General features: G+C 41.8%; 1 protein-coding gene and 1 long non-coding RNA gene across 7 annotated transcripts in view; one reads left to right on the top strand and one right to left on the bottom strand.

The window, feature by feature from the left end:
- The window catches only part of LOC140479721 (uncharacterized), a 259,861-nt gene that overhangs the window by 180,712 nt on the left and 62,338 nt on the right, over positions 1 to 16,811 (bottom strand). The window lies entirely within an intron of this gene.
- The window catches only part of LOC140479716 (uncharacterized oxidoreductase ZK1290.5), a 115,905-nt gene that overhangs the window by 81,265 nt on the left and 17,829 nt on the right, over positions 1 to 16,811 (top strand). For all 6 annotated transcript variants that reach the window (XM_072573761.1, XM_072573759.1, XM_072573762.1 and 3 more), the window contains exon 5: positions 12,867 to 13,049. In XM_072573761.1, the coding sequence (XP_072429862.1) occupies positions 12,867 to 13,049 (183 nt within the window). The remainder of the gene's footprint in view (positions 1 to 12,866; positions 13,050 to 16,811) is intronic.

The following is a 16,811-nucleotide window of genomic DNA, read 5'->3' as shown; positions in this document are numbered from 1 at the left end:
TGGTACATTAAAAAATCACTTCAAGGACAGGTGGTCACAATTATCTAGTTGAAAGACTCAATCAAGTTATTTGGCAAGTCTATTTAATATAGTTAACCTAGATGCCAAAGACAAAGCTGGAGAAGCTTGATTGTCAGATCAGGTAACCCTCGAGGCTCCCACAAGATGGTTTTGACCTGAGAAACATCAAAGACTCGCGGCTAGTTTCCAAGGAACAAGTATCCATGGGTATCCAATTTTGAGGATTTACATTTTTCGCCAGTTCCTCTGAGCCAAACACCATGTTAGTAAGTGAAATCTCACGTAGTCATTATGCCAAGTTTTAGTAGTTAGTGAAGTGTCACAGATCATTTTACCTGAGGAGGCACATTGTGAAAAGTTTGTAAACAAATTAAATCTGCTACACTAATTTCAAAAACTGTCTACCTTGTACTTTTCTGATAAGTGTCAGCCATACTTCAGTTGTTTTAAAGACATTACTTCTTATGAATTTTTATAGAACTTTGCTCTTAAAATGCACTCAATTATTAATTTATTTAAATCAATATTCCTCATATCACTAATGGCTCCCCAGTGGTTTAGCTTACAGTAAGTCAGATAAAACACTTTTACAATGACTAGAGAGTTAAATCATCCAATGCAATATAAATTTACTTTGTGCATAAGTAGGCCAATATCCATCAGACCACAAAATCCACTTGTCAAAAGGAGATCTATGAGGTGAATTGTTGGTCAGAGTAATTTGCAAAGAATCAGACTCTTACTTTTACTTGGCATGAAATGACTATCTTTCATTCCAAACTCAACCAAATTCCTTTAAAAAGGACAATTATTTCAGAAAGGTCACCGGACCCAAAACGTAAACTCTAATTTCTCTTCACAGATGTTGACAGACCTGCTGAGCTTTTCCAGTTATTTCTGTTTTTGTTTCTGATTTAGAGCAACAGCATATTTTTCCGGTTTTAATTGTTTTCGGAATATTTTGACAGAATTGTGAAAGCTGTGATTTTCATCCATCTTTGGAGATACTGTAATTTGATGAAGTTCAATGGTCACCCTGCCTCAGGGAACTTTTACTGAACTTTTCCTCAGGTGGTTAACTGAGTTTGGTAGGGCCATTGGTAACAAAGATTCTGGATTAGTGGTGCTGGAAGAGCACAGCAGTTCAGGCAGCATCCAAGTAGCTTCAAAATCGACGTTTCGGGCAAAAGCCCTTCATCAGGAATAAAGCAACCCCCATTGGTAACAAAGGTCCATGGGACAGTACACTGATGGGTTCTGTTTTGACTCCCTGCTTTGTTTTTATTTGGTTCATTCTGTCTTATTACTACATATTATACAGCATAGAATTTCACAGAACTCCAGAAGATTATTTGACACATTATGCTGTCTGAAATATCTAACCTCTGAGTCCCATTTCCTGCCTTTTTCCCCGTAGTCATTTAAAACTTTTTTAACCAAATGCTTGTTCAGCTCCCTTATGAAGCCTAATAATGATTCATGTTGTGTCTGTTTTTCCTCAAGCATTCCATGACCTACTACTTTTCCCATGTAAAAAATCATTTTGTACTATTTTGCGAAGAGCATAATTAAAATTAGATTTTATGTCATTTAACAGCTAATAATTGCCTTCTTAACAATTTGAACCAATTTTTAATACTTAACCATTAAATTCAAGGGGGTTTCCTGCTCTCCTTCAATCCCACCTTTGGGAAAGTAAGCAGCACCGGGGATTATGACAGGATTGCCAAATCAATTTTTGTAACTTCTCTTCCCATACTCTTCTTCATACTTACTTCCAGCTGGCTGGGAAAACTCCACAATGTGATCTTTTTCACTTCATTTTCTCTTTTAAAAAGAGTTTAATTATAAAAGAAACACCCTGTTATTAATTAAACTAATCTTAATTGACAGCTGCACAGAGTAGGAAATTTGATTCTGCGCCAGAAGCTACACAAATCAGCAGTGACTCTGAAACACATGCCTAAATACAGAAGCTCAAGGCTGCTTCCAAATCAGGCCTACACTTCATTTCTGTAAAATCACAAATTCAGGAAGATTGAACTTTGAGCAAGTCCTTTTTAATCTTTGGATGGACAGAAACAATCAAAACTAGTATTGTGTTTCAGTTCAGACCAGAAGCAGCATCCAGTATTACTGTGGATTCCTTAACCCACTGACTTGCTCCTACCAGTTCCATATAGAATTCCATTTATAAAAAACTGAAACTTAGTAATATAAAGCAAGCACTTTAAGGACTGGCAGGTAAGCCAGAGAACATAACTGAAACTTCGAATATGGCGCATGCTCTAATTAATTTCTACTCCATCGAGCTACAAGGTATTAAAGCAAGGTCCTAACACCTGATTACTCTGTTGCTGTATACTAACTTGTATCAAATTCCATTCAGCAAAATCCGCATGCTGGCTGACCAACACTACTCCTATTCTGATTACATCTCAACTTTAAAGTTTTCTTCCCTGTAGTATCCTCCAGCCTTTCAACCCATCATCATCTCTGTGCTCTATCAACACGTAGCCTTGTGAATCCTTGATCTTAATCACTCCACCATTGAATGATATGCCGTTAGCTGTTTAACACAAATTCTTGAAGTCCATTCATAATAAACCTCTCTGCCTCAATGCCTCTTCCTTGTGCTTTAAGATGCTGCATTGAACCCATCTCTTTGACCAACCTTTTTGTTGTCTGTCCTAATATTTTCTTATGAGAGTTGTCGTCACATTTTGTGCAGCAATATCCCTATAATTGTGGATGTTTTGACTGTATTAATGGCACAATGTGAATGCAAGTTATTGTTGAGTTGTCATTGTTAACAGGAGAGAATAATAACTGTAGCCTAATTCGCATAACTAAGATCATTGTATATTGTAAACATAGGACATGGTAAAATGAAAATAAGAACAGAATGAGTGACTTTAAATTAGGGAAAGCATCTCATCAGTGCATCCTAGTCCAGGAGTATTTTATGACCTCGATCTGCATTGAATTTAAATTAAAACAGCAAGTGCTTAGAAATTCAGCAGCATCTCTGGGGGGAAGAAACAGGGTTAATGCTTTGAGCCCAATATGACTGTCTTCAGAACTAGTGTTTTTGTGATGCTGACATTGGGATTCAAACCTTTCTTCCCCCATGTGCAAAACCATAGATAATCAACTAGTTTACAAAAATTTTATAAAATAATTAAGCTACTAAATAGGTGTTGATTGACAGTGCTCAGAAAAGCTGGAATGGCATTTCTTTCTTATAATTCTTATTGTTTGCTAAACTCAGAAATGGTCATTTGATCGTGCACCAAAGTGCCAGTTAGCAGTTAACTGAGAGGAAAAGGAAAGGGAAGGGTGTATCACAACTGATGTCTGACTAAAGGATACCTGGAGATATTATCTGCTTACACGGAGTAAATATTCAAAGATTTCAATTATGCAATATTTGTTGTTGAGGTATTTCTTGTAAAAAGTTTCACTTTAATCAAATACGTAAAGGATTAGAATACAACCTGAAGCACGCAGAGAACATGTTTTGAGACTGACAGAGTGTTTACTAGCCTCATCAATAGCTATTGAGTCCTGGTAATGGTTTCAGCATTTGCTCACTTCACAACCAACATAGAGTGTAGCAGTGTGTATCATCTATAAGATGTACCGCAGTAACTCACCAAGACTCCTTAGGCAGCACATTCCAAACCTGTGACCTCTATCACCTGGAAGGGCAATAGCAGCAGCTGCACAGGAGCATCTGCAAGTTCTCCTCCAAGTCACACACCATCTTGATCTGGAACTATTTTGCTGTTCCTTCATTGTCTGAGGATCAAAATCGTGGAACTACATTCCTTACAACGTTATGGGTTTCTCTGCAACCCAAGGACTGCATTGATTCAGGAACACAGCTGGCCACTGCCTTTGCCACACAATTGGGAAAAGTTAATAAATGCCCAGCCAACAATACCCAGATCCCATCAAAAAAAAATACTGGGAGAAATTAATTTGCATAGCAGCATTTTGAGCAGTACTACACAGACTGCTCCTGGAGAATCAAGCTAAATCAGTTTTCCCCCAAATTTTTCCCCAAGTACTGTTCTCTTTAGATATATCCATATTACATCATATCAGGGCCAGTATGACGGTACAGCATTTGCAAGCTTCAGAGGTTGGGGTGTCTTCTTTTGAACCTCTGCCACAGCCATTCTTACATTGAATTGCAGGCAAAGCCATTGCATTTCTTTCCACTCAAAATTTGAGTTGAATTTGTTCATTGGTGGTTTCTAGTGCATCAGCTGACTGCCTCACCAAGTAGGAGAAAGTGAGGACAGCAGATGCTGGAGATCAGAGTCAAAAAGTGTGGTGCTGGAAAAGCACAGCCGGTCAGGCAACCTCTGAGAAGCAGGAGAGTCAACATTTCGAGCTTAAGTTCTTCATCAGGAATGAGGGGATGGCCTAAGGGGGCTGAGAGATAAATGGGAAGGGGACAGGGATGAGGGTAAGGTAGCTAGGAATGCAATTGGTAGATGAAGGCTGGGGGTGATGGTGATAGGTTGGAGCCGAGGGTGGAACGGATAGGTTGGAAGGAAGATGGTCAGGTAGGACAATTCCAGAGAGTGGTGACGTCTTGAAGGGTTGGATCTGGGATAAGGTGGGGGTAAGAGGAGATGAGGAAACTGGTGACATCGACATTGAATCCATGTGGTTGGAGGGCCCCAAGGTGGAAGGTGAGGTTTCTTCCTCCAGTCGTTGGGTGGCCAGCATTTGGCAGTGTAGGAGGCCCAGAACTTGCATGTCCTTGGTGGAGTGGGAGGGGGAGTTGAAGTGGTCAGCCACAGGACAGTGGGGGTGTTTAGTACGTGTTCCTGGAGATGTTCTCTGAAACATTCCGCAAGTTGGCATCCTGTCTCTCCAGTGTAGAGGAAACCACGTCAAGAGCAAAGGACACAGTAGATGAGGTGTTTGGATGTGTAGAAAAACCTCTGCCACATGGGGAAGGATCATTTGGGACCTTGGATGAAGGTGTGGGGGGAGTATGGGTGCAGGTTTTACACCTCTTGCGGTGGCAAGGGAAGATGCCAGGATTGGAGGGTGGGTTGGCGAGGACGTAACAAGGGAGTCACAGAGGAAATGATCTCTACGGAATGCTGGGGAGGGAATATATATCTTTGGTGGTGGGGTCTGACTGTAGTTGGAGAAAATGGCAGAAGATGATGCATTTTATCTGGAGACTAGTGGGTTGGAAGGTGAGGACCAGGGAGGTTCTATCCTTATTGCAGTTGGAGTTGTGGGGGTCAAGTGCGGAAGTGTCAGAAGTGGAGGAGATGCGCTGGAGGACATTGTTGTCCATGTGGTAGGAAAATGGTGTCCTTGAAGTAGAAGGCCATCTGGGATGTTCTGGATTGGAATTCATCTTCCTGGGAGCAAATGCGGTGGACACAGAGGAATCGGGAGTAAGGGATAGCTTTTTACAGGAGGATGGGGTGAGAGGAGGTGTAGTCCAGGCAGCTGTGGGAGTCAGTGGGTTTGAAGTAGATGTCCATGTTAAGTTGGTTGCGGAAATGGAAATGGAGAGGTCCAGGAAGGGGAGGGAGGTGTCTGAGATGGTCAAGGTGAACTTGAGGTCAGGATGAAAGGTCTCCGTGAAGTTGACAAACTGTTCAATCTCCTCACGAGAGCACGAGGTGACAGCGATACAATCAATGTAGTGGAGGAAAAAGCAGGGAATGGAACCAGTGTAACTATGGAAGATGGACTGTTCCACGTATCTGACAAAGAGGCAGGTATAGTTGGGGCCCATGTGGGTGCCCATGGCTATCCCTTTGGTCTGAAAGAAGTGGGAGGATTCAACGTAGAAACTGTTGAGGATGAGGACCAGTTCAGCCAATCGAATGACTTTGTTGGTGGAAGGGTACTGGTTGGGTCAGCAAGAGAGGACGAAACAGAGGGCTTGGAGGCTTTCATCATGGTGGAAGAATGTGTACAGGGACTGGATGTCCATTGTGAAGGTGAGGTGTTCGGGGCCAGGGAACCAAAAGAGGTGGTGAGAGAGGGTGGTGCACCAAATGTATGTGGCGAGATTCTGGACTAAGGGGAAAGGACAGTGTCAAGCTATGCAGAGGTACGTTCATTGGGGCAGGAGCAGGCAGAGATGATGGGAGATCTCCTGAGGTGATGAGGTTGTGGATGGTCTGGGAGATGATAGTTTGGTGATGGGAGGTGAGGTCGTGGTCGAGGGGGCAGTAGGAGGAGGTGTCTGTTATTTGGTGTACAGGTCAGTGCACCAAACTATGACTGTGCCCCCCCCCCCACCTTGTTCGCTGGTTTTATGGTGAGGCCACTGCCGACTACACCGCCTCTGTGATCGCCGCCAAGACAACCATTGCCGCAATCGCCATAGTTGCCACTGGCTCAGTCACTGCCTCCTCCACTGATGTCACTCACCGCAACACCGTTGATGAATATGTAGCTGCCACCGAAGACATCACGAGTGTCACACGGAACATCACTTCTACCCCTGCGGATGCCACTTGAATGCACCACTTCCAACACCCCCAACCCTCCACGGTGTGTGTCACTTCCTTTGGTGATGTCACCCACGATACCATGACCACACCCACTCCAGAGGCAGTCTCCACTTCCACTCCCAACTCCAGCTCTACATCAGGTCTGAGCCCCCAGACCTACCATGTTTTTACCATCCCCCCAGACCTTTCCATCACTGAGGATGAACAATCAGTCCTTAGTAAAGGCCTCACCTTCGTCCCACTATGCTCCCAAATCAACACGTGTTGCAACATCGAACTTCTCTTCTGCCGCTTCTGTGCTTACTTTTTCCATCAGGACTCTCACCCACTCTCAGAGTACCCCTCTGCCTGCCTCCAACATACCCCATCCACCTGGACACCCCATGCTGCTCTGTTACCCGCCCTCAACTTCATCTCTAACTGCCACCATGACATTAACCGCCTCAACTTGCTCAATCCTCTCACCCACATTAACCTCCCATGCTTGCAACGCACAGTCCTCCACTCCCTCCGCTCCAACCCCAACCTTACCATCAAACCAGCAGACAAGGGGGAAATGTAGTGGTAGTTTGGCGCACCGACCTGTACACCGCTGAAACCAGGCACCAACTCATGGACACCTCCTCCAACTGCTCCCTCAACTACAACCTCACCTCCCATCACCAAACTATCATCTCTCAGACCATCCACAACCTCATCACCTCAGGGGGATCTCCCATCCACAGCCTCCAACCTCATAGTGTGGAAACCCTGCACCGCCCAGTTCTACCTCTTACCCAAAATTCACGAAGCTGACTGCCCCAGTAGACCCATCATCTCCGCCTGCTCCTGCCCCACCAAACTTATCAATCGCATTCCTAGCCACCTTCCACTCAAACCCACCCTTCCCATTTATCTCTCAGCCCCCTAGCTTCCCCCCCCGCCAACAACATTCTTGAAGAAGAGCTTAGGCTTGAAATGTCAATTCTCCTGCTTCTCGGATGCTACCTTACCAGCTGTGCTTTTCTATCACCACACTTTCTGCCTCACCGGGTACACTGCAGTAGCCTATGTCAGGGTGAACAAATCTGTTAAAAATTACAGAAAAAAAAGACTTGTTTAAAAGCCTATTCCATATAACCGCAATGCCACATGCATCACATTGCATCTTTCTTGGCAGGATGTAGCTTGAAAGAGAATTCAGTGAGGGTGAGAAGAGAGGAAATCCATGTCTGAGAACAGTGTGTATTTTTCCAATTCCCAAAGCTTCATTTCTGATATTACATTTAAGTCCCAGTCATAACTGTGTAGGAAAGTTACTGTCCTGGATGTGTCTGCTTTGTGAACTCTTTTCCTGCTAGTAATTATTCTTCCGCTCTTTTTTTTATTTATCTCTTGTCTGCACTTGGCCTTTAAGATCTTGATTTGTAGTAAGTGGAAGCTGAACGTTGACCAGATTATTTGTTCTGTAGATGGAGAACAGGATAGTTCCTTTGCATCTCACTCTTGTGATGTGGCAAGCAAATTGTTACATTTTCTGCAGCAAGTGTGAGAGATGCATTAAACTGCTTAATGTCGGAGCTATATTGTGTCTGACTAAGGCATGTACCACAATGACAAACTGTTAAAAATGTACCATTTTGAGGACGGGAAACCAAATGAGTAATCACTATGATAACGGTTTGTAATTGTTTCCTTCCATTTAAGTAAATCTATGAATGCTGCATAAACAAGACATACCGTTCACTTGAACTGCTGTGCTCTTCCAGCACCACTAATCCAGAATCTGGTTTCCAGCATCGGCGGTCATTGTTTTTACCTCATTGATTTAGACCGTTCACTCAGCCTGGCTTTACTTGCAGCAGATAAAGTGAAAGCATTTACCAACATTCCTCTTTTTGTACCGTGCTTGTTGTTACTTAGAACGCTCTTGTTTCAAAATCCCCTGAAAGATGCTTTATAACATGATAATTGAAGTGGTTTCATTTTATGTGTGTTCAAGGTTTTGATACTTTACTGTTATACACTAAATTTAAAATGTGCTTTGAAACTGGCAGATTGATAAAGGTATTCCTCACCAGCACATTGCCTGGGAATGAAGCGGAGGAGGTGGGCGGGGAAATGTTGCGAATGTTATGATGAGCTAATATAGGCCTTTCAGGAATTGCTCACCAATGGCAATAAAAGAAAAATCCTGATGGGAGTGTGTACAGGCCTTCTCATGGTAGACAGGATGTGGGACAGAAAATAAATTAGGAGATAGAAAAGGCATGTAAGAATGACACTATTACAATAACCATGGGGGACTTCAATATGCATGTGGTCTGGGAAAATCAGATTGGTAGCAGATCTCAAGACAAGGAATTCAAATGTCTATAAGATTTATTTTTTTGGAGAAGCTTGTAGTATAGCGCACCAGAGTTCTGGGTTTGGTGATGTATAATGGGGCAGACTTGATAAGGGAGCTTAAAGTGAAGGAACCCCTCGGGGGACAGTGACCATAACATGATAGAAATCACCCTCCAGTTTGAGACAAGAAGCTGGAATCATATGTAATGGTACTACAATTGAGTAAAGGTAACTACAAAAGCATGAGAGAGGAGCTTGCCAGAGTTGATTGGAAAGGGAGCTTAACAGGGAAGACAATGGGGCAGCAATGACAGGAGTTTCTGGGGGTAACTCAGGAGGCTCAGGAGAAATTCATCACATGGAAGAAGAAACACACTAATGTGAGGAAGAGGCAACCAGGCTGACAAGGGAAGTCAGGGCCAGCATAAAAGCACAAGAAAAAGCATACAATGTGGTCAAATTAATGGGAATCCAGAGGACTGGGAAGCCTTTAAAACAAGCATGCGATACCTAAAAAAGCTGACAGTAAGCTAGCTAGTAATATAAAAGAACATTCAAGAACTTTTTTAGATATCTGAAATAGAGAAGCAAGAGTGGACATTGGACTACTGGAAAATGAGACTAGGGAAGTAATAATGGGAAACAAAGAAATGGCAGTGGAACTGAAAAGGTACTTTGCATTAGTTTTCACAGTGGAAGGCACCAGCAGCATACCAGATCTACAAGAGAGTCCGAGGACAGAGATGAGTGCAATGACTATCATGAAAGAGGTGCTGAGGAAGCTGGAAAGTGTGAAGGTGGATAAATCATCCAGACTACACCCCAGAGTTCTGAAGGAGATAGATGAGGAGACTGTGGAGGCATTGGTTGTAGACTCTCAGGAATTACTGGAGTCAGGGAGGGTCACACAGGACTGAAAAATGGCTGATGTAACACCCTTGTTTAAGAAGGAAGAAAGGCAGAAGACAGGAAACTACAGGCCGGTTAGCCTGACCTCAATGGTTGGTATGGTTTTACAATCCATTATTAAAGATGAAAGTGCATGATAAAATAGGGCTGAGTCAGCAGGGCTTCATCAAAGGGAGGCCATACCTGACAAATCTGTTAGATTTCTTTGAGGAGATAAGGCACAAGTAAAACAAAGGCAAGCCAGTGGATGTGATCCATTTAGATTTCTAGAAGGCTTATAACAAGGTGCTGCACAGGAGGCTGCTAAATAGGATGTGTCCATGGTGTTAGGCAAGGTATTCATATGGAAAAAGGATTGATTGACTGGTAGAAGCCAAGGAGTGGGGATAAAGGATTCTTTTTCAGGATGGCAGTTGGTGACCAATAGAGTCCACAGGGGTCAGTGTTGAGACCACACCTATTCATGTTACACATTGAAGATCTGGATGTGGGAACTGAGAGCACTATTGCTAAGTTTACAAATGACACATAGATAGGTGGAGGTACAGGCAGTGTTAGCATTCATTTCAAAAGGGTTATTATTCAACCACAGAAATATAGTGCTGAGGCTGTATAAGGTTCTGATCAGACAGGATTTGGAATATCGTGAGCAGTTTTGGGTCCTATTTCTAAGGAAGGTTATGCTGGTGTTGACAGGTTGCAGTGGAGTGCATTAGAATGATCCTGGGGATGAAGAGCTTGTCATATAAGGAGTGGTTGAGGACACTGGGTCTGTACTTGATGGAGGTTAGAGGGAGGAATCTGATTGAAACTTACAGAATACTGAGAAGCCTGGATAGAGTGGATGTGGAGAAAATGTTTGGGTGGTGGTGTCGGGTTGTTTTTCAGTCTGGAGGCCTGTGACCAGTGGAGTGCCACAAGGATCGGTACTGGGCCCTCTACTTTTTGACATTTACATAAATGATTTGGATGCGAGCATAAGAGGTACAGTTAGTAAGTTTGCAGATGACACCAACATTGGAGGTGTAGTGGACAGCAAAGAGGGTTACCTCAGATTATAACAGGATTTGGACCGGATGGGCCAATGGGCTGAGAAGTGGCAGATGGAGTTTAATTCAGATAAATGCGAGGTGCTGCATTTTGGGAAAGCAAATCTTAGCAGGACTTATACACTTAATGGTAAGGTCCTTGGGAGTGTTGCTGAACAAAGAGACCTTGGAGAGCAGGTTCATAGCTCCTTAAAAGTGGAGTCGCAGGTAGATAGGATAGTGAAGAAGGCGTTTGGTATGCTTTCCTTTATTGGTCAGAGTATTGAGTACAGGAGTTGGGAGGTCATGTTACGGCTGTACCGGTCATTGGTTAGGCCACTGTTGGAATATTGCGTGCAATTCTGGTCTCCTTCCTATCGGAAAGATGTTGTGAAACTTGAAAGGATTCAGAAAAAATTTACAAGGATGTTGCTAGGGTTGGAGGATTTGAGCTATAGGGAGAGGCTAAATAGGCTGGGCTGTTTTCCCTGGAGCGTCAGAGGCTGACGGGTTTGGGGGTGGGCAGGGGGTCAGGGCTCGCGCGCAGTGTGCTGCTGCCTCATCTCCTGAACGGGGAGCAGACTTCACAGAAAATTCTGAGCCTCAGAGGAAATCAGTTAATCGAATAATCAATTATCTGAATGAAATAGTGCCCGCACATCTCGTTCAGATAATCGAGGCTCCTCTGTTTACGGTGAGTGTGGGACAAGGATGGAATTTAAGAGATGAAGTAGTTTATTAATCGCAGGTCTTATTGATCAACACCCCAACTTGATTACTATCCCTAACTGTACAACACCCTCCAGCCACCCAATGACACTCTTGACTAAACCCAATTTCCTCACTGATCTGACTACCCACTCATCCTGCTCCCCTGTCCAACCACACAATCTATCCATCTCACCCACCTCGTTCAATCATCCATCCATTAAATAGAATTTTTTAAATCGAGGGCTGAAGGGTCTACGTCTGCACCTATTTCATCACAAGCACCAGCTGGTGCTGAATAGACAGGATATATCCTGTCTTCCCTGAGCCTACTCACCTCTGATTGAATTCCCTGGGCGATGCTGATTGGATTCCCTGGGGAATGTTCTGCTGTTTATTTCAGTGAAAGCAGTCTCAAAGGTCCCTAGTAGAAAGGAATTGCAGTGTGAGTCAGGGGAATTCATGAGCTCAGTGGCAATCTGACAATTACTGCAGCTGCTCAGAAGATCCAGGCCTATGTATTCCTTGTGCCTGTCTTGGAAAATCAGCAGCTCCCTCCACAGCATGCCTGGTAAAATGAATGAAAAAAAAGTGTCAGGATGAAAATAGATAAGAGAACAGCAATATTAAATGAAGGCAGGAGTAAAGAAGTCACAAAAGGGATAGAGTCAGTGAAGCAACCTGAAGGACAACACAGAAAAATGAGAGATTACATGCTTTAACTGTGGCTACAAGAGAACCACTTTGTACATTTAGACAAATATTGGATTGCTGAAGATTGTAACACTGTGACATTTTTGGTTGATACTTTAACTATTTTAATCACAATCACAACACAGCAAAATGTAACACAGTAGCTGAGCAGGACCCCTCATGAATGTGATGTTACATTCAGTTTTAGGCTGATGATGTTTTGTACTGAAAGTTACTCACCTCAGCTGATCATAATAAAGCTCTTCTGCGTGGACAGAATAGGAGATGTCCATGTCCACACTTAAATATGTCCCATCAGCCAACTGTAGGAAAATTATTCCAGGATAGAAAGATTGACCATTTGGCTGTCCACCTCAAATTTACCCCCAGAATATGTGACAAGGGGGTACCTAATGGAAGTGAAATAAAGAAACTAACCAAAATAATGAAATACTGTATAAACAAATTTTAAAAGATCAACATTGTACTGGAGTTTGAGGTCACTTGAATTGTACTGTATAAAAATTGGAGATTGTATATCTAGGAGAAGAATTTGAATTTAGTACAATATTCTGCAAAAGTTAATGGGTTAACTTGTAGATCTGTGCTCTGGCTATGTGATTGTGTATTGTGACTTACTGTACATGCTGTGCAACTGTTGTATGTTACACAGGCTGAATATCATCCTTTCCAACGGCCACAAGAACTAGTGGACTACTGCAGAAGCCATGGAATAGTCTTTGAAGGGTACTGCCCACTAGCTAAAGGACAGGCCTTGTCACATCCTGACATCATCAAAATGTCAGAGAAATATAACTGCTCACCCTCTCAAATCTGTATCCGTTGGAGCATACAAGTAAGTCAAATCTTTTCTCCGATGTACATTGCCGTAATTTCTTATTGGTTAACTTTTTCTCAGATGATAAAACCGTATCTGGAGTTTAGTCACAAACCAAAACACGTTAGTTGTTTTGAATGAAAGAACATTAGTGATACTAAAAACAATCCTTCAAAATGTTCTAATTATATTAAATGTTAGCAGTAATTTGAATATTTCTAAAATAGGTGATTATATAAAGAATACTGGGTGCTGCTGTGAGGCTTGAAATATCCACTGTCAGTAATTTTGAATACTCCAAAAGCTGACTTGATAGCACAGACATGAGCTGAATGCTTTTCAGATTTAAAATGTTGCAGGTTAGGAGAGTGTGTACAGACTGAGATGGACCCTGGATCGTCCAATGGATTACATCAGTAGAAACTTGCATTTCAATAGTACTTTTAATATAATAAAATTTAACAAATTGCTTTAGTGGAATACTATAATGGACTTCTGATATTAGCAATGTAAAATATGAGGGCCAAAGACTAACAGCTTCATCAAAGATGTAGATTTTTTTTAAAAATCTTGAAGTTGGAAGGAGAGGTTGAGAGGTTTAGGGAGGGAATTCTAATGCCTAAGATCTATGCAGCTGAAGGCATCACTACCAGTGGTGGAGAGATTTAATTTAGGCATGCTTGAGTAGCCAGACTTAGAGGCTTGTGGGGCTGGAATCCAGGACCATTTTCATCTCAAAGGAGCAGATTTACAAGATCATCTCAACACCATTCACTGCCCTGATTTGGAAAGACATCACTGTTCCTTCAGTTTCACTGGGTCAGATTCCTGGAGCTCCCTCCCTGTGGCCTTCATCAGATGGACTGCAGCAGCTCCAGAGGGCAGCTCACCATCTAAGGGAAATTAGGAATGGCCAATAAATGCTGGCCAAGCCGATGAAGCCCACATTCCCTGCAAATGAATTTTTAAAAATGTCTACAGATAACCAATAACTTCTGAAGGAACATAGAATCTAGGAGTACAGGTAAGTTATTCAGCCCTTTCAGCCTACCCACCATTCAATAAGATCGTAGCTAATCTTGTAGTCTGAACTCCACTTTCCTGTCTGGACCCATCACTTTATCTTTCAAAGATATATCTAAGTCAGCTATGAATAAATTCAAAGACCCAACCTCCACTGCCTTTTGGGGAACAGAACTGCATACACTAATGGTGCTCTGAGAGAAAAAAAAACCTTATCTCCATTTTAACAGGAAGACTTCTTATTTTTAAATTGTTCCCTAGTTCTAGTCTCCTCCACAAAAGTATAAACTCTGGCATTCACACTATGTAATCTGCTCAGGATCTTACTTGTTTCAATAATATCACTTCTCTTTCTTCTAAGCTCCTAGGGTTATTAGTCCAAAAACCCCTTCTTCATAAATATGCCCTTCATACCAGGAATGAACCAAGTCAAACTTTTCTGAACTGCTTCTAACAGTTATAATGTGGGTAGAATATGTAAGCACAGGCAGAGATGCATTCGAGGTAACAAAGTATTAAGGATATATTAGGACAGATGACCAAAAGATTAATCGAAGTAGTAACTAATGACAAGTCTCTTAAAAGAATAAAAAGGGGGGGGAAGATGTTTTAGGAGAGAATTTAGGAGAGCTGAAGGCAGAGCTGCAAATGGTGGAAGAATTTAAATTGGGTAAGCTCAAAATGCCAGATTTGAGGAGCTCTGACATTTAGGAGGGTTACATTTTCATTGTAGTACTTAGATTCAAATTTAGATGGGATGTTAGTCTAATGTATGCTGGTTTTAACAACCCAACTGGAGATTATTGTAGGCTGATTCACCCCAGTTTTTGGTGAGTGAAAACAAAAGACTTAAATATGTCCATAAATTAGCAAACCCATTGAGAAAAACTAGCATTCAAATAGTGAATCTCACACTTGTATACAGTAATAGAGAATGCTATTTTGCAATTGGCGCAGGTTAATCAGATTTTAACTGGACTTAACTGTGCTGTATTTGAGATAGACTGACTAACTCTAGGAGTTTCCATTTCAGTACCTTCGACTCCACAGCACTAATGTCAATCACAATGATGAGTATAAGAATGGAATTTTTAAAAAAATCAACCATAACTCTGCAATGAAATTTCCACAACTAACCAGAAAGTATTTGATTGTCTATTGGAATGTCTACTAGTTTCCACTTCCCAGTAATGTGCAGTTCCTTAATAATAGAGCAATGATAATAAGTATTCCTTGTGCTGTTTATCCTTTGAATTTGTAATTGTTTATTAATAATGAGTGACACAGTCTTGTGTGTTCTGATATTCTGTAGTAATGGAGCAGGCATTCAAATATTGCTTATTGCAAGACCCTATTATTCTGTTCAGTGACTGTTAACATACATGAAATGAAATGTTTATGGTGTTGAGAAGTTTCTAAATATTTGGCACACACATTCTACAGGAACTTGGGATGCTCTCAGAGGTATCTGTGTTTAGGTATAGGAGAAAAATCAAACATTCAGTTTGATTTCAGTTCAATTCCCTGAGAATCATTCACACAGTTCTTGGCAAGCAAAAGCCTTTTATCTTCAATAACTGGTCAATAGTCTACAGATCAACAAACCTCTTGTAAGTCACCCAACTTCTTCATTGCACACTACCCCTCAGCTCCAATTCATCTGCAACCACTTCAATAACTACTTGTTCAAACAGATGTTTACACAATGTTTGCCATAAGCTTCAGGTTACTTGTTTTTCAAATCATGTAGATTCCTTTAAAACAATAGTTTTAAAACAGTTCTTTCTCATTTCAACCCATAATTTAGAAAAACAAAACACGCTCTTTACAACTTTGCTATATGTAATTGGCTTGTATATTGTACTGACCACGCTACATGTAACTAATGCATATAGTGTACCAATTCTGCTGTATGTAATTAAAGTATGTAATGATAAGATCCTCTATATTTATTATATAATAAACTCTGCTATATGTAATCCTCTGTAGCAACCCATGTAAGTAACATACGAACTCTGCTTTTTTAATTCCTTCACAGGATATGGGCATTGCTGACAAGCCTAGTATTTAATGCCGATCCCTAATTGCCCCTGAGTTGAGTGGCATGTTAGATCATTTTCAAGGCCATTTAAAAGTCAACCACATTGTTGTAGGTCTCAACCTAACATTTAAAGATGACAGATTTCCTGCTGTAAATGGATAAGTGAATCAGATAGTATTTTATGACAGGCCATGATAGTTTCATGGTTACCATTAGAGTCATAGAGATGTACAGCATGGAAACAGACCCTTTGGTCCAACTTGTCCATGTCAACCAGATATCCCAACCCAATCTAGTCCCACCTGCCAGCACCCAGCCCATATCCCTCCAAACCCTTCCTATTCATATTCCCATCCAAATGCCTTTTAAATGTTGCAGTTGTACTATCCTCCACCACTTCCTCTGACAGCTCAATCCATACACGTACCACCATCTGCGTGAAAAAGTTGCCCCTTAGGTCTCTTTTATATCTTTCCCCTCTCACCCTAAACCTATGCCCTCTAGTTCTGGACTCCCCCACCCCAGAGAAAAAACTTTGTATATTTATCCTATCCATGCCCCTCATGATTTTATACGGTCACCCCTCAGCCTCTGACGCTCCAGGGAAAACAGCCCCAGCCTATTCAACCTCTCCCTATAGCTCAAATCCTCCAATCCTAGCAACATCCTTATAAATCTTTTCTGAACCCTTTCAAGTTTCACAACATCTTTCTGAT

This window comes from Chiloscyllium punctatum, chromosome 7 (genome assembly GCF_047496795.1).
Source record: "Chiloscyllium punctatum isolate Juve2018m chromosome 7, sChiPun1.3, whole genome shotgun sequence".
Lineage (NCBI taxonomy): Eukaryota > Metazoa > Chordata > Chondrichthyes > Orectolobiformes > Hemiscylliidae > Chiloscyllium > Chiloscyllium punctatum.
This window is presented reverse-complemented; position numbering and strand designations above follow the sequence as displayed.